This window comes from Neofelis nebulosa, chromosome 15, assembly GCF_028018385.1.
Source record: "Neofelis nebulosa isolate mNeoNeb1 chromosome 15, mNeoNeb1.pri, whole genome shotgun sequence".
Taxonomy (NCBI): Eukaryota; Metazoa; Chordata; class Mammalia; order Carnivora; family Felidae; genus Neofelis; species Neofelis nebulosa.
In genome coordinates, this window is record NC_080796.1 from 345,858 (window position 1) to 364,339 (window position 18,482).

Sequence of the window (18,482 nt, forward strand, 5' to 3'; positions counted from 1 at the left end):
CCAGATAGAAAATGAAGTGAAACTGTCTCTATTAGCAATCACATGGTCACAAAATAGAAGTTGGCAAACTCCAGCCTATGGGCCACGTTACTTGTTTCGGTAAATTAAATTTTATCAAAATACAGCCATGTCCATTAATTTCTGCAGTATCTATTGGCTGCTCTTATAGTACAATGGAAAAGCTGATTAGTTGTGACAGAGAATGTATTGGCTACAAGTCTACAGTATTTATCATTGCTAGTAAAATAGTTAAAAATCAATTTTTATGACCTTTGCTTATGTAGAAAATCTGACAGCATTAAGAAAAATGCTACTAGAATTAATAAATGAATTAATCATGGCACATGCATGACTCAGTCGGTTTAGTGTCTGTCTCTTGATTTCAGCTCAGTCTATGATCCCAGAGTCATGGGATGGAGCCTGATGTCAGGCTCGCACTGAGCATGCAGACTACTTAAGATTCTCTCTCTCTCGCTCTCTCTCTCTCTCTCTCCCCCCCCCTCTCTCTCTGTCTCTTTCTCACTCTCTCTCGATCTCTCTCTCTCTCTCTGCCCCTCTCCCCTGCTCATGTACTCTCTCTAATATTAAATATATCTATACATATAAATTGATCAAGGTTGGAGGATACAGAATCATTACACAAAAATCAACTATATTTCTATATATTAGCTATAAAGAATCAAAAATTAAAATTTTAGGGTATCTGGGTGGCTCAGTTGGTTAAGCACTGGGCTCAGGCTCAGGTCATGATCTCACCGTTGGTGCGTTCAAGCCCCACGTCGGGCTCTGTACTGAGAGCTTGGAGCCTGGAGCCAACTTCAGATTCTGTCTACCTCTCTCTCCGCCCCTCCCCAACTCATGCTCTGTCGCTCTCTCAAGAGTAAACATTAAAAAAAATTAAATGTAAGATATATTATTTACAACTGCACTGAAAATAAAAAGCAATCACAGTTAATATCATAAAAGACAGAAAGACCTATACATTAAACACTACACAATATTACTGAGAAAATTTTAAAAGGCCTATATCAAGGGAGAGATATATACTCTGTTCAGGGGTTAATAGATTCAATATTGTCAAGAAGTCAATTCTCCCCAAATAAATCTGTAGATTCAACATAATCTAAACTTAAATTCCAGAAGACCACCAGAGTTGGTTTTTGTTTGTTTGTTTGTTTGTTTGTTTTAAGAAACAGACAAACTGATTCTAAAATTCACGTGGAAATGCAAAGGATCCAGAGTAGTGGAAGAACCCTGAAAAGAACAGAGCAGGAAGACAAACACTACCTGATTTCAAAAATCCTTATAAACTGGCAGTGATTAAAACAGCATAATATTGGTACAAAGATGGACAAAGAGATCAATGAGACAGAATAGAGCACATACTTAAACCCTCACATATGTGGCCAACTGATTATGACAAAGGAACAATGGCATAAAGTGGAGAAAACACAGCCTTTTCAATAAGTGGTGCTGGAACAACTAGATATCCATATGCAAAAGAATGAACTTGTGTCCATACTCTGTATCTCAAATAAAAAAGGATATAAAATGGGTCATAGATCTAAATGTAAGACCTAAAACTATAAAACTTCTAAAAGAAAGCATGAGATAAAAGCTTTGTGACCTTGTGCTATGCAAATATTTCTTAGATATAAAAACCAAAAGCAACAATCATACAAGAAAAAATGAATGTGTAAACTGGACTTCACCAAAAAGAAAAACTGCTCCTCAAAAACACTGTTGAGACAAGGAAAAGTCACAGAGTGGGAGAAGAAAAACCTTGCAAAGAAAAGAGAGGTGAGAAAGGAACTGTATCTAGCTCTTTCCACCATCTTTCTGTGCCACCATCATGATGCATGTGAATGTCGTGGCAGATGCTCCCCAAAGCATAACAATACTGAAAAGAGAAGCAAACTCCAGGTTCTTACTAGGCCATGCTCCAAAGACATTGTCCATTTTCTAACTGTGATGATGAAGCATGGTTACACTGGTGAATTTAAAATCATTGATGATCACAGAGTTGGGGAAATTGTTGTGAAACTCACAGGCAGGTTAAGCAAGCATGGAGTGACTGGCCCCAGAATTGATGGACAATGCAAAGATCCAGAAAAATGGCAGAATAATCTGCTCAGTTTGGTTTCATTATACTGACCACCTCAGCTACAGTCATGGACCATGAAGAAGCAAGATGAAAACACACAGAAGGGGAAATCCTGGGATTCTTTTTCTAGGGATGTAATACATATGTGCAAATAAAATGCCTCAGTGGAAACAACAACAACAACAACAACAACCACAAAAAAAAAAGAAAACAAAATAAGAAGGAACTGTGTCTAGATTATACAAAGAATTCTGAAAACTCAACAACTAAGAACACAAACAAACAAATTTTTAAAACAACCAAAGGTTTGGACAATTCAAAGAAGATACACAGATGGCAAACAAGCACATGAAAATATGCTCACCATCATCCGTTATTAGGGAAATGTATATTGAAACCATAGTGAGATATATACTAAATATCCATCCGAATGGCTAGGATTTAAAAAGCTGACAATACTAAGTGTCCATGAATATGTATGTAGGAATTGGTGCTGACACAGACTGCTGGAGGGAATGGAAAACCATACTACTCCTTTAGAAAACAATTTGGAAGCTTCATAATAAGGGAATATAAAGGGACATGAGATTTTTAAGGGTGATGAATATGTTAACTGTCTGGATTATGGTTATCGTTTCATACGTGTAAACATATGTCAAAACTATCAAATGACACACTTCATATATGTGCAGTTTACCTAACTAAAGCTGTTGGAAACAAAAAGCTCTTTCAGAGGAAGAACGTCTAAAACATTGGATAAGACACAGACGGAAAGAAGGATGTAAAACCATACAAGATGAAGCCAGAGGACTGTGGCCTTTAACCTAATAGCAATGAGAAGTAATAGCTATGCTTTAAGCAAGGGGGTACCATGATGAAAGACACATTTTTTAAAACATATACTAATCATGGTTGCAGTGTAGACCAAGGTCCTGGGAGGTAGAATGGCAGGGAAAACAGTCCTGAGGTTATTTCAGTCATCTAGGAGAAAAATAATGACCTGACCTGGGTGAAGGCACAGAAGAGAAGCAGAGTTAACAAACACATTAGATGTGCCATTCCCACTAAGAAAGGTACAGTAGAAATGATGGCTCTTTGGCTGAGAGGATACAATAGTGCTCCTTTTATTTTAATATAAAACATATTTCTGAGATGAGCAGCTCTATAATACAGCAGTGCTCTATGGTGCAGTAGTAGGCAAGGTGTGCACATATTACTACAGCAATATACGTAAAAAGGCTTCCTACCTTTACAATCCATGCCAAGTTGTTCAATCAGCAACATGAAATTCTTAGAGTAAGGCAACTCACAATGCTCTGAAGCTGTTTCAGATGACTGAATGAAGTCGACAAGGTCATCCATAGAGGTAATTTGCTTTTTGACCTACCAATGAATAATACCATTTCAAAATGTCCCCCACATATTTATAAAATATACTAGGTGTAGAGAAGTGATAAATAGCCATCTTTTTATAAAAGCAAAAACAGGGGCACCTGAGTGGCTCAGTCGGTTGAGCATCCGACTCCATTTTGGCTCAGGTCATGACCTCAGGGCTCCTGAGTTTGAGTCCCACGTTGACCTCCACAATGACAGCATGGAGCCTGCTGGGGATTCTCTCTCCCCCTCTCTCTCAGCCCCCCCCACTTGTGCGTGCTCTCTCTCAAAATACATTTTAAAAATAAGTGAATGAACATTTAAAAGCGAAACCATAGAGACTTTTTAAAAGAACGGATTTTTATCAAAAAGACACTGTTATCCATAGCTAGTATTTCTAAGTAACTTTTTCACAGCAAATGTCTCTACAACAAAGGAAGATTTTCTATTTTTTCACTACATCTTTCATAAAGTAATTTTTTGCCACTGAACAATATTCCTAACAAATATGTATCAAAATGATATAATAAAATAAAAATAAAATAAATAATAAATACAATAAAATTACATTGTCTCTTTTGCTTACCTTGTTCTTTTTCTTAGAAATTTTCTTTGCAGGTCTGAAAAAACCCAACAATTCTTTTCAGGCAAATATTAAATACTTAAAATACAAAGCGTATCTAAACCTATTGTTTCTGATATAAAATCTCTGCATTTGAATCTAATTTTCTACAAAGGGGATTAAACAACAGAGTAACATTAAACAACATAGAAAACATTCTACTGCTAATATTAACAAAGGATTAGGTGTATCCAGTTCTCGTATATGTGCTGCTGAAGCAAGCACAACAAAGTACTAACGTTAGGTAATAACTAACAAAAGCAAAGGAAAATCCTAATGCTACTTGCATTATTTGATAGGAATGATACCATTGTTTGTGTTGTTGTCGTCATTTTACTAAAAATAAGCTTTTACTGGCACTAAAACCTACTTGGAAAGTGCAAGTTAACTGCCTATATGAAAGAACCCCTTTTTAACAATCATGATATTAACGTGTTGAAGACTCACTATGCAGCTACTCTCTAGGCATTACTATGAGCCCTTTACATGTCTTCAAGGTATTTGAAGCCCCACAACAATCCTATGAAGTAGGTTATTATATTAGGTATTTTACACAGGAAGAAAATGAGGCACAGAAAGTCGAAGTGACTTGCCCAAGAAGCCCTCGTCGCTGGCCAAGAACAGACCCTGAATTCAAACCCAGGAATGTGCCTTCAAAGCATGTGTTTTATACTATGTGGTTAAAGTAATACTCCAGTGTTTCTAACTAATATGACAGCAAATGAATCTATATTATGATTCGATTTCTAGCTATAGTGATACATAACAATTTCTGAATCTTACACATTTTTTAAGAGACTTTATACTTGGCAAGATGGGAAATCTACTTTCAATAAACTAAAGATTTGCTTCTTCTTAGAGAAGTTCCTCAACAGGCATTCATTCATTCATTCATTCCACTGTTTATTCCCACATTCAACACATACTTATTGAGCATACAATCTGTGTCAATGGCACTGTTGGTACAGGAAGCATGGTTTTGGTAATTTAGAGCTCTCTAGTCCAAAAGGAATAATCTGTTATGGATTACTAGTTTCTTTTCCAATTGTAAATAAACAAAATCTTCCCCTTTCCCCAGAACCTAAATAATATTAACTTAATAGAACCAGATACTTTAAAGTCCCTAACAAAATCATAGCTATTTGTGATATTATCAAAGGCACTGCATATCTAAAAGCATCAAGGAAGGATTAGTTTTATTCAGAATGGCCTCAGTGTTTGCATACATTTATGATAAGGGTGTGTGTGTGTGTGTGTGTATACAAATATATACATATAGAACTTATACACATATACTTATATATACATATATAAGAAATTATACATTTAATTTGTATATTATGCATATACATATACATATAATATATATATTATACATATAATATACATATAATAAATATACATATACATACATATAAGAAATTATATAGCCATATATATATAAATATATATATGTAAATATATATAAATATATATGTGTAAATATATATATATGTAAATATATATATATATATATATATACACTTGCATACATACATATATATTTTTAAATCTGCATATTCAATTGTATGAGAATACCCCATTGTGGAACCAATTCAGAATAAACCAACTTCTTGCACAAAATCACATGAATAAGAGTACTAAAGACAATTACTATAATCTTTAAAAGATAATGTAATACAATCAACAAACTTCCTAATGTTTGGAAACGCAAACAATATTAAATTAACTAACCATGTCTATCTCTATTGATCATTTCGAACAGAAGACATACTCTAAAAGCTCCCATCTTAAAATAAAAAGAGAAAGAAAATGCCTTTGCAATTCACATTCTTTTTCAGTTATCATCCATTTCTCTATTACCTTTCCCAATTAAAATGCTCTAAGGAGTTGTTTACACTTACTCATCTTCCATGCTTCCATGGTGACTACTGAAACTGCTCCTTGACAAAGTCACTTACCCTCATCACAACTTTTCAAGCAGTGTGTTTGATATGTTGAGTATTTCTTGCTTTAGCTTGGACCTACCTGCACTACAGCATTTTATTTCCACAAAAGGTAATCACTGCTAAAATTCCTTCACAGGCACATAAAGAATTTATAGATTTTACCTGCTTTCATGCTGATCCTTTTCACTGAAATGGCTGCCATCATTCTTTTGTAGTGGACCACCAGTTAGGGAATCTGCCTTCTGCAACACTGGTGTGATCACAGATCCTTTTGATGTCCCTTTTTCATTTTCACCTTTCTTTAACTTCTTCATATGTAAACCAGGTTCCCTCCTTAAAAAAAAAACAAAGCCATAAAAAAGCCAATGTTTTCTAATAATTTTACTGATAAAGAATAAAAAGACAATTTTCATCAAGTTCTGAATTTTACCCATCTGACTTAATTTGATTAATTCAGAGAACAGTGCTGAAGTACCAACTGTACAAAAGGAAATACTCATCTGTTGCTTCAAACACAGGTAAATATACAATTAGAATACAATGTGATTTGGGGCGCCTGGGTGGCGCAGTCGGTTAAGCGTCCGACTTCAGCCAGGTCACGATCTCGCGGTCCGTGAGTTCGAGCCCCGCGTCAGGCTCTGGGCTGATGGCTCGGAGCCTGGAGCCTGTTTCCGATTCTGTGTCTCCCTCTCTCTCTGCCCCTCCCCCGTTCATGCTCTGTCTCTCTCTGTCCCAAAAATAAATAAAAAACGTTTAAAAAAAAAAAAGAATACAATGTGATTTGTAAGAATTGACATGTGAAAAGCTGTAAGTGAGGACGAGAAAGGCTTTACTGAAGAGGGAAAATAAACAGCAGAGGTCACCAGGGAAAGAAACGGGAGAAAACCATTTTCTTAGAGATTAGAATGTGAGCACAAAGATTACACAGATGGCATCTAGGTGCCTTGAAAGGAAAAAGTATAAGCTTATAGGAACTTGGAAAAAAAACCATAAAATACATGGAAGCAAGTACTAAGAGATCAGTCAGGAAAGAAACTCTGAAGAACCTTGAAGGTTACACTAAAAAGTTAGAGTTCATTTCCTAAAGGCAGTGACTCTGAGACATGGGAGTAATAACTAGATGTGTGCTCTATTTTGGGCTTTGCTTTTAAATATAAGAATGCTTAATTTCACCAAAGTTTTAAAGTAGCAGGAGGTCCATATAACATGAAAGAAGAAATCAGGGAAATATCTTAGGGGAAAAACTACTTTTAAAATACCCATATGTCAGAGCGATATCAGTATCATAGCTGAACAAGATGTACGTTGTTGCGTCTCCCCACCTACAACAAACTGGCATCTCATCCACCCACGGGCAAAACTGCCTTTGCAGGAGCTGTGGGGATCTAGCACTATATTCCAAGGGACCGAGGACAAGTCTTGCCTACCCGTGCATCAGGTAACAGGCAGACATACTACAGTCTAATCTGTGGACCTAGCAATAGCCCATAAAGCGCCTCCAGCCCCTCCCTCTCAGCCACATCGGTGAGCCCCTCCCTAGAAAACACTCTCTAAAATAATCACCCGTGGATGAGAGAGCCTTTTTGGAAAACCAGGTGTCCTGCAGAGAATTTCCAGCATCCCACTGGAGCAAAAAAATCAGGTTTGGACACACTGAAGAGGTAGTCATTAAAGATTGGAGGAGGTGACTGCTACTTCAAATGCAAAGACAGCAATGCAAAACTGCAAAGAATATAAAATATCAAGGAAATATTATACCATCAAAGGATCACAATAATATTCCAGTAATCAATCGGAAACACAGGGAGACCTGTAATTTAATCAAAAGAGAATTCAAAAATAGCAGTTTTAAGGAAACTCAGTGAGTTACAAGAAAAACACAAAAAGCCAATTCAATAAAATCAGAAAAACACTCTATGAATAAAATGAGAAGCTTAAGGGGCGCCTGGGTGGCGCAGTCGGTTAAGCGTCCGACTTCAGCCAGGTCACGATCTCGCGGTCCGTGAGTTTGAGCCCCGCGTCAGGCTCTGGGCTGATGGCTCGGAGCCTGGAGCCTGTTTCCGATTCTGTGTCTCCCTCTCTCTGCACCTCCCCCGTTCATGCTCTGTCTGTCTCTCTCTGTCCCAAAAATAAATAAAAAACGTTGGAAAAAAAAATAAAAAAAAAATGAGAAGCTTAACAAAGAGCTGGAAATAGTAAAAGCTAACTAAACAAAAATCCTGGAGCTGAAGAGTATAATGAAGGAGATGAAAAAAGCAAGAGTGATCACTGACAGGAAATGGGTCAAGCAAAAAAAAAATGTGAATTGAAAGACAGGAACTCTCAGATTATACAGTCAGCAGAGAACAAAGTCAAAAGAATGAAAAAGAGTGAGGAAAGACTATGTGACTACAAGTGAACCCTCATAAGGCTATTAGCAGTTTCTCAGCAGAAACCTTACATTCCAGGAGGCAGTGGGATTACATATTCAAAGTGCTAAGAGAAAAAAGACTACCAATCAAGAATACTTTACTCAGCAAAATTATCCTTCAGAATCAAATCGAATAAATACATTTGATACACCGCATTAACAGAATAAAAAAAAGACATATCATCATCCCAGCATGGGAGGAAAAAGCATTTGACCAAATTCAACATCTTTTCAGGATAAAAACTCTCAACAAAGTGGGTACTGGATTATCACACCTGGACATAATGAAGCCCTATATGATAAGCCCATAGCCAACATCATATGCAGTGGTAAAAAACGGAAAGCTTTTACTCTAAGTTCAAGAACAAGGCAAAGTTGCCCACTTGGCCACTCCTATTCAACAGGATAGAGGAAGTCCTAGCCAAAGCAGTCAGGCAAGAAAAGGAAATAAAAGGCATCCAAATCAGAAAAGAAGAAGTAAAACTGTCTTTTTTTGCAGATGACATATTCTTATATATAGAAAATCCTGAAGATACCACCAAAAAGCTGTTCCAAGGATGAAGGATACAAAATCAACATTAAGATGCAGGGGTGCCTGGGTGGCTCAGTCAGTTAAGCTTCTGACTTCGGCTAAGTTCATGATCTCGTGGTTTGTGGTTCAAGCGCCTTATTGGGCTCTGTGCTGACAGTTCAGAGCCTGGAGCCTGCTTTGGATTCTCTCTCTGTCTCTGTCTCTCTCTCTCTACCCCTCCCCTGTTAACACTCTGTCTCTTTAGCCTCTACTACAAAGCTGTGATCATCAAGACAGTATGGTATTGGCACAAAAACAGACACACAGACCAATGGAATAGAATAGAAACCCCAGAGGTGAACCCACAAATGTATGGCCAACTACTCATTGACAAAGCAGGAAAGAGTATCCCATGGGAAAAAAAGACAGTCTCTTTCTTCTGGGAGAACTGGACAGCAACATGCAGAAGAATGAAACTAGATGACTTTTCTTACACCATACACACAAACAAACTCAAAATGGATGAAGGACCTGAATGTGAGACAGGAAACCATCAAAACCCTAGAGGAGAAAGCAGGAAAAAAAACCTCTTTGACCTCCGCTGCAGCAATTTCCTACTTGGCACATCTCCAAAGGCAAGGGAATGGAAAGCAAAAATGAACTATTGGGACCTCGTCAAGATAAAAAGCTTCTGCACTGCAAAGGAATCAATCAACAAAACCGAAAGGCAACGGACAGAATAGAGAAGATATTTGCAAATGACATATCGGATAAAGGAAGGGCTAATATCCAGAACCTGTAAAGAGCTCACCAAACTCCACACCCACAAAACAAATAATCCAGGGAAGAAATGGGCAGAAGACATGAATAGATACTTTTCCAAAGAAGACATCCAGATGGACAACAGATACATGGGAAGATGCTCAACGTCACTCCTCATCAGGGAAATACAAATCAAAACCACACTGAGATACCACCTCACACTGGTCAGAGTGGCTAAAATGAAAAAAATCAGGAGACTACAGATGCTGGCGAGGATGTGGAGAAACAGGGACCCTCTTGCACTGTTGGTGGGAATGCAAACTCTGGAAAACAGCGTGGAGCTTCCTCAACTAAGTAAAAATAGAACAACCCTATGACCCAGCAATAGCACTGCTGGGAATTTACCCAAGGGATACTGGAGTGCTGATGCATAGGGGCACATGTACCCCAATGTATACAGTAGCACTTTCAACAATCGCCAAATTATGGAAAGAGCCTAAAAGTCCATCACCCGACGAATAGAGAAAGAAGATGTGGTTTATATATACAGTGGAATGATACTTGGCAATGAGAAAGAGTGAAATCTGGCCATTTGCAACAACGTGGATGGAACTGGAGGGTATTATGCAAAGTGAAATAAGTCAGGCATAGAAAGACAGATACCATATGATTTCACTCACATGTGGATCCTGAGAAACTTGACAGGAGACCATGCGTGGGGGTTCGGGGGAAAAAGTTACAGAGAGGGGGGAGGCAAACAATAAGAGACTCGTAAACACTGAGAATAAACTAAGGGTTGATAGGAGGTGGGGGAGAGGGGAAAGTGGGTGATGGGCATTGAGAAGTCACCTGTTGGGATGAGCACTGGGTGTTGTATGGAAACCAATTTGACAATAGATTATATGTAGTAAAAAAAAAATGACAAAATCAGCATCAAGAGATCAGTTGCATTTCTAAACAATAACAATGAAATAGCTGAAAAAGAAATATAAGGAAAAAATCCCCTTCCCCAAAGCATCAAAAAGAGCATAATACTTTGGAATGAATTTAATCAAGGACTTTCTGAAAGATAGGTACAGTAAAAACTACAAGACATTGGTAAAAGAAACAGCAGAGACACAAACAAATGGGAAGATACCCTGTTGTTTATGGATTCGAAAAATTAGTATCATTAAATATCCACATTACCTGAAACCACCTACAGAGTCAATGCAATCCTTGTCAAAATTCCAATGACGTTTTTCACAGAAATAGGAAAAGCATTCCTCAAATGTGCAAGGAACAAGAAAGACCCCAAATAGCCAAAACAATCCTAAGAAAGAAGAACAAATCTGGAAGCATCACACTTGCTGGTGTCAAACTATTACAAAGTTATGGTAATAAAAACCGTATGAAGTTGCACACACACACACACAAAACAAAACACAAAGATGAATGAAACAGAATCAAGAACCCAGAAATAAACCCATGCATAAAGTCAACTAAAAACCCGTGCATAAAGTCTCTTTGTTAAGAGACCCAAGAATACTCAAAAGAGAAAAGGTAATCTCTTCAATACATGATGGTGAGAAAACTGGATATTAACATGCAAAAGAATAAAACTGTGCCTCTACCTTACACCACTCACAAAAGTCAACCCAAACGCAAATAAAGACTTCTATATAAAGTCTTAAATCATAAAACTCGTAGAAGAAAACACAGGATAAAGGCTCCTTGACATAGATCTTACCAATGATTTAGGATAGGACATCCAAAGTACAAGCAATGAAAGCAAAACCAACCAATGCAATCAACAATGTTTCTGCACAGCAAAAGAAACAAGCAACATGACGGAAAGGCAACCTATGGAAAGGATGGAAACATTCGCAAGCTACAAATACGAAAAACGTCAATATCTAAAAATGTGTAAGGAATTCGTACAATTCAACAGCTAAAAATAAATATAATTAAAAACTGGGCAAGGCACCTTAAAAGACGTCTCTCCTCAAAACATATTCAAATGGCCAAGGGTACACAAGAAAGTGCTCGATATCACTATTCATCAGGAAAATGCAAATCAAAACTGCAGTATATAGATATCACTTTGACCTATTAAAATGGCTATTGTCAAAAAGACAAGAGATATCGTTGGCAAGGATGTACAGGAAAGGAATTCCTTGTACTCCTGTAGGACTGTAAATTGGGACAGCCACTATGTAAAACAGTATGGTGGCTCCTCAACAAACTAAAAATAGAACCTCCATATGAGCCAATAATCCCATTTCTGGGTATATATCTTAAAGACATGACATCCTTACCTTGGAGAAATATCTGCAGCCCTATGTTTATTGCAGCATTATTTACAATAGTCAAGAAACAACCTAAGCATCCATCAGTGGATCCATCGATTAAAAAATATGGTATACATTTACAATGGAATATTTTCAGCCACAAACAAGAAGGAAATCCTGCCATTTGTGGCAGCATGAGTGAAACTTGAGGGCTTTATGCTTAGTGAAAATAAGTCAGACACAGGAAGTCAAACACTGTATGATCTGACTTATATGTGGAATTAAGAAAAAAATGCGTGAAAAACAGAACAGACTGGTGGTTGCCGGGGTTAGGAGGCTTTGAGAAATGGGTAGATATTGGTCAAAGGGTACAAACTACCTGTTACAAGATTAATAAATTCTGGGGATTTAATGTGCAGGATGGTGATTACAGTGAACAATACTGTATCCTATCATTGGAAAGTTGCTACAAGACTAGATCATCACAAACAAGAAATGATATTTATGTGAGATGATGGAAGCATTAACACTATTGTGGTAAGCATTTGACAATATAAAAGTGTATCAAATTAATACAGGTACACCTTACAGTTACACAGATGTGTGTTACTTATATCTCATAAATCTGGAAAAACTTCAAAAATTCAAAAGTACTCATATGTCATTATCTATCGCTCAAAAATAAAAATCATCGGATTAGTTATGCTTTTGTTTAAAAAAAAATGGTTTGCGGCGCCTGGATGGCTCAGTTCATTAAGTGTATGACTTTGGCTCAGTTTGTGATCTAAGGGTTTGTGGCTTCGAGCCCCACATCGGGCTGTGTGCTGACAGCCCAGAGTCTGGAGCCTGATTTGGAATCTTTGTCTCCCCCTCTCTCTGCCCCTCCCCAACTCTCACTTTGTCTCTCTCCAAATGAATAAACATTAAAAAAATTTTTAAAAATGATTTGTTAACTTTTGTATACTTTTAGCCTAATATCTAATCCTAATAGAAAAAAATGGGGGATTCCCCAAAAAGAAAATTATAATTCTGTTTTCATGGACTAAATGCATGCAACAGAATATTATTACCATACAGCTATGTACATTTCCAAAAAATAATGAAATTTCCCACAGATTATTTAGGACTTAAACATGAGCCCCGAAGAGCACCAAAAACAAAAACAAAACTAACAATTGTTTTTTTTTTCAAAAAAAACTGTTATACAGATAACTTTTCTCATGGAAATAACATCCAAGAAAAGAAGAATCTTTCTGAAAGCAATTATCAAACAATTCCTCTTGACTCAAACTTCAAAAATGAATCTGTAATTATAGAATTTGAAATAGCTTTCATTTTGAACCCAGTCAATAGAAGCAACCTTTAAGTAGAAAACATCTGGTGAAAGCCACCTCAAACTTAGAAAAAACAAAACAAAACAAAACAAAACAAAAAGAAACCCTAACACGTAGCTATGGTAACAAGAAGCCACCAGAATCAGTTTTAAATGTGTTAATCAATGTGCACCAGCCCTACTCACCAACCAATCCATTTCAGCTCCTTCCTTCTGAAAGACAGCGAATAAAGGACAAAAATCACTCCAATACACATGCTTCAGCGTGCCAACCAATCCACAACAGTCTCACCCAAATAAGCATGGTGCTTCAGATGATGACAAACCATTTAATTTTCTGAAAGTTCCCCAATCCTTAAACTCCACTCTTCCCCAAACCCTGTATAAGAATAGCAGACTGCTCTGTTAGAAAAGACTACACCTAACCAGCATAGCTCGCTCTTATTTGGAAGTGATCAATTCCAACTTCATCTTTTTATTTCAGATATTGAGGGTTCATAATCCTTTGGCAAGAATTTTTAAAGTCCTATAAAAAATTGCCACCATATTTTAGTTTCCTTAATAAATATAAAGGAAGTTTGCTATTCCTTTGATACATTTCACCATAATGAAAACTAACATAAATACAACTAAAAGAATAAGTAGCAAGTAAACACAATATTGGGTCCCCCAAAATCCAAAAACTGTATATAACTGGCAGGTTTAGTTGTCAGAATGAACCCACGCCAAACTTTGTCAAAGTGGGGACTAGTATTAGGTTAAAAAAATTACACACAAGTTAAACTCCGTTCACTCAGTAAACATTATTGAGTAAGTACTATATAGACTAGAACATTTTCTAGGCATTGGGGACATGGCAATGAACAGATAACAATCCTACTCATGAGTGAAGTACACATACAATAACAATAAGCTACACAGGCAAAATATACAGTATTAGAGGAGAAAAACGAAAGCAGAGAAATCACATTTTGATGTGTTATAGGGAAAAGGGTAGTTGAAGTACTAGTCAGGATGGCCAAGAAAGGCCGTGCTGAGAAAGTGACTTTTAAGCAAAAACCTGAAAGAAAAAACAAACAACAAAGGAAAAATCAAGCCATGAGGTATCTGAGGGAAAGCATTCCAGACAGAGTTAACAGCAAGTACAGAAGTATGTCCAAAGTACTTAAAGAGTAGTGAGAAATCAGTATGGCTGGACAGAATGAAAGGGGTAGAAAAGAGTTCAAATCAGAGAGAGAGAAGGAGACACCTGATCGTATACAGGCCTTGTCGGCATTAGGAAGAGTTTGGGCATGTACTCTGAGTGAAATGGGAGGCAATTCGGCTTGGAGCAGAGGAAGGACACAATCCGACTTATGTTTTACTAGATCCAATGTGTTTAGAATTAACAGAAATCGGAAAAACAAAAGGAAGAAACAAACAAACAAGAAGACCATTTAGTTACCTATTACACCAATATAAACAACAGATGACAGTCTATTGGTCATGGAAGATGTGTTTGGATTCTGGATATATTTGAAGGAAGACATGACAAGATTTGCTGACAGATGAGATGTGATGTGTATGAAAAAGAAAAAGAAAATAGAAGGAAAAAGTGAAAGGAAAAGAAAAAAAGACAGGAGTCAAAGATGACACCAAGTTTTTTAGCAGAGCAACTCATAGAACTGTTATTAACTCAATTAGGAAAGACATGAAAGGCAAATATTAAGAAGGAATATCAGGAGTTCAATTTGGGACATGTTAAGTTTGCAATAGCTATCCAGAAAAAGATATCAAGTAGGCAGTTTGATATGCGGGCCTGGAATTATGGAGAGAGATCCGGGATGGAGATATAAACTTGAGGATCATTAGAATATACAAGATAGTAAAAGTCAAGAGAAGGAAAATCAAAGGCAAATTCCTGGAAGACATCAATGGGTTAAAAGGTGGGGGACGAGAAGAAACAAGCAAATCAGGCTGAGGTGTACAGACTAGAAAGGCAGCGGGAAAATCAGGTGAGTGAGTAATATCCTACAAGCAACATGGAGACAGAATTTTGGAGGAGAGAGTTTTCCATTGGGTCAAATATTGCTGAAAGGTTAAGTAAAATGAGATGTATGAAAATATGTTTAGATTTATTAAAGTGAAAATCGGTGGTAACCTTGAAAAAACAATTCTGGAGGAGAGGGAAAATTGCTACAATGAATTCAAGAGTGGATGGGAGGGAGGGAAATCAGGATCAAAGAGTGAAGAAGGCTCTTGAAGGATTTCGTAGCTAAGCGGAATGGTCATGGTTGATCTAATTTTCTATTGTTGCTGTAGTTTTCAATTGTTACATAATGATTAGGTAGTATTTTTGTAATATTTGGAAGTCTTAAAAATTGCATATATGTAACAGTAGTTTTTTGTTTTTTTGTTTTTTTTTTGTTTTTTTTTTGTTTTTTTTTTTTTGCTTTTTTGAAATACCAGACCAAGGTACTAAATAACTCACAAAATTATACACTGAGAAGACTCCTTAAAAATTTTCTAGATATATGATATTATATAAGCTGATTACCATTTTTCTCATGCTTAGAAAGACCACAGAAAAACTAAGTTTCAAGGGCAGAATTTCATGCTTGATAAAAATTATTGAACTCTAAGGGCACCTGGGTGGCCCAATCCACGAAACATCCATCCTTTGATTTTGGATCAGGTCATGATCTCTATGTTCTCTAGCATCGAGTTCTGTACTGACAGCATGGAGCCTCCTTGGGATTCTCTCTCTCCCTCTCTCTTTGCTCGTCCCCCACTCATGTGTTCATGCTCGCTCTATCTCTCTCTCTCAAAATAAACAAACATTTTTAAAAAGTCACCCAACTCTAGGATATTTTACACTATCCAAAGTAATTATTCATATTAAAATTTTATACACAGAAGAAAAGGGGTTGGGAATGCAGAAAATAGTCCTACTTTGTAAACTGAATTGTCACAAATGGTATAACATGAAGGTACTGTTGAAAAATTTGGTGTGGTTCATGTTGAAATATATTCTCTACAAAGGCAGGATAATGGCATTCAAGCAAGGTACCTTTATAAAAATGATTCATTGCATTACCAGCATCTTGGTTTATAGCACAGGGGTCATGAAATGTTTATATAGAATATGAGACATGTTGCCACATGAATCCTCTTGACAATATTCAGATTAAGTTGAGGGTCCGACGTTGGAGCACTCATGCACTGGGAAACAAAACCAAAAATCTAATAACTAGGAATTTTGTTGGTAGACTGCCAGTGTAGCAGGGAACTTCTGTTTGCAATTCAGTAGATATTAAAAGTATTCTAACAAAATGTGCATAAGACATGACACCAAACCAAACCAAATGCTTTAAATATACTTTGTTAAACCATCAGTACACATAGACCTAAATTCATTTTTTATTTTTTATTTTTTTTATCGTTTATTTATTTTTGAGACAGAGAGAGACAGAGCATGAACGGGGGAGGGTCAGAGAGAGGAAGACACAGAATCTGAAACAGGTTCCAGGCTCTGAGCTGTCAGCACAGAGCCCGACGCGGGGCTTTAACTCTCGGACCGCGAGATCATGACCTGAGCCGAAGTCGGCCACTTAACCCACTGAGCCACTCAGGCGCCCCTAAATTCATTTTTTAAAATGGTCACATGCCCCATTACTTTATAGAAGTGAAACTTTACTTCCTTATTAATGAATTGATATTTAGCCTATCTCTGGGGCACCTAGGTGGCTCAGTCTGGTGAGCATCTGCCTGTTGATGTTGGTTCAGGTCATGATCTTGTAGTCGTGAGATCGAGCCCTGTGTTGGCCTCTGCACTGTTAACGTGGAGTCTGCTTGGGATTCTCTCTCTGTCCCTCTCTGTCTCTGCTCCCCCTCGATGCTTCGGCTCCCGAGTGTGTACATTCTCTGTCTGTCTCTCAAAATAAGTCAATAAACATTTAGACAATCCCCAAATGTTTGATATGGGAATGCTATAATAAATATCCTTCACATATTCATGTAACATATTTATATAAGTAACCTTAATATATCTGTTCTATTTTGTATATGTAATAATTATAATAAATGCCCTTATAGTGTGGTGTGTGTGTGTGTGTGTGTGTGTGTGTGTGTGTGTTTGCACGTGCAGGAGCATGTGCTTGCTTATAGAAGTCACGTATTTCAGAAGGACCCAGTCCTGGCAATGAAACCATTAGAATAAACGGATGACCTACCTGAAATATTTTTCTCACGTTATATTATTTATTTCTGACAGTGACAGAGACAGAACACAAGCAGGGGAGGGGCAGAGAAAGAGGGAGACACAGAATCTGAAGCAGGCTCCAGGCTCTGCTCTGTTAGCACAGAACGTGATGCAAGGCTCAAGCTCGTGAAGTGCAAGATAATGACCTGAGCCAAAGTTGGATGTTTACCTATCGGTGCCATCCAGGTGCCCGACATATTTGAAATTTTGAAATACACTGCTAAATCACCTTTCAGAAAGGAGTTACCAATTTCGTCCAGCCACAGGGTCTAAGAAGGTCATTTTCCTCACATTTCCTAACTTGGGTTATTTTTTAAAATAAAATATTATTACTATGACTGCAAAAATCACTATCTCACTGGTATTTACATTTTTCTCATTAGCACGTAGGATGAAATATCTCCACGAAAAATACAAAATTTGTTCATCATGAACATTAACTCAAACTAGGAAAGTTTGTTGCATAGGAAAATAACAATTACCTACTATTTAAATATTGCTATAGGCTTACCTATCAGAATCTTTATTTTCTGTAATAGGCAATTGATGGTTATCAGTTTTTCCATTCTGTCTTTGTGGAATTAATCCAGCAGCCGCAGCATCATGTATGTTTTCTGATACTTCTATGTCACTTCCTCTGTGCTTCTTTTTTTCTTCAACCTTTAATGGAACTTGATACTAAAGGTAATTGTTACTTTAGTCAATAAAAAGAAATTTTTTTCATTAACTTTATCAGTTGACACTTAGTTTGTCATAAATTCAATGGAGGAAAATATTTTGTGTTTACTTTATCATTACAAGTAATTGTAATTTTTATAAACTCGGCTTCATTTCTGATGGAATTTAAAAAAAGCAGAAGTTACCAAAATTTCTAAAAGGGCTTTCTTAATTTTGTACTCTTATTCAT

The 18,482-nt window shown here is 36.9% G+C and overlaps 1 protein-coding gene across 1 annotated transcript in view; it reads right to left on the reverse strand.

The window, feature by feature from the left end:
- Positions 1 to 18,482, reverse strand: part of LOC131495869 (ankyrin repeat domain-containing protein 26-like) — a 168,276-nt gene that overhangs the window by 59,528 nt on the left and 90,266 nt on the right. Inside the window, exons 10-13 of the mRNA XM_058701043.1 lie at positions 18,087 to 18,253; positions 6,212 to 6,382; positions 4,065 to 4,098; positions 3,352 to 3,487 (exon numbers count right to left, since the gene is read on the reverse strand). Coding sequence (XP_058557026.1) covers positions 3,352 to 3,487; positions 4,065 to 4,098; positions 6,212 to 6,382; positions 18,087 to 18,253 — 508 coding nt within the window. The remainder of the gene's footprint in view (positions 1 to 3,351; positions 3,488 to 4,064; positions 4,099 to 6,211; positions 6,383 to 18,086; positions 18,254 to 18,482) is intronic.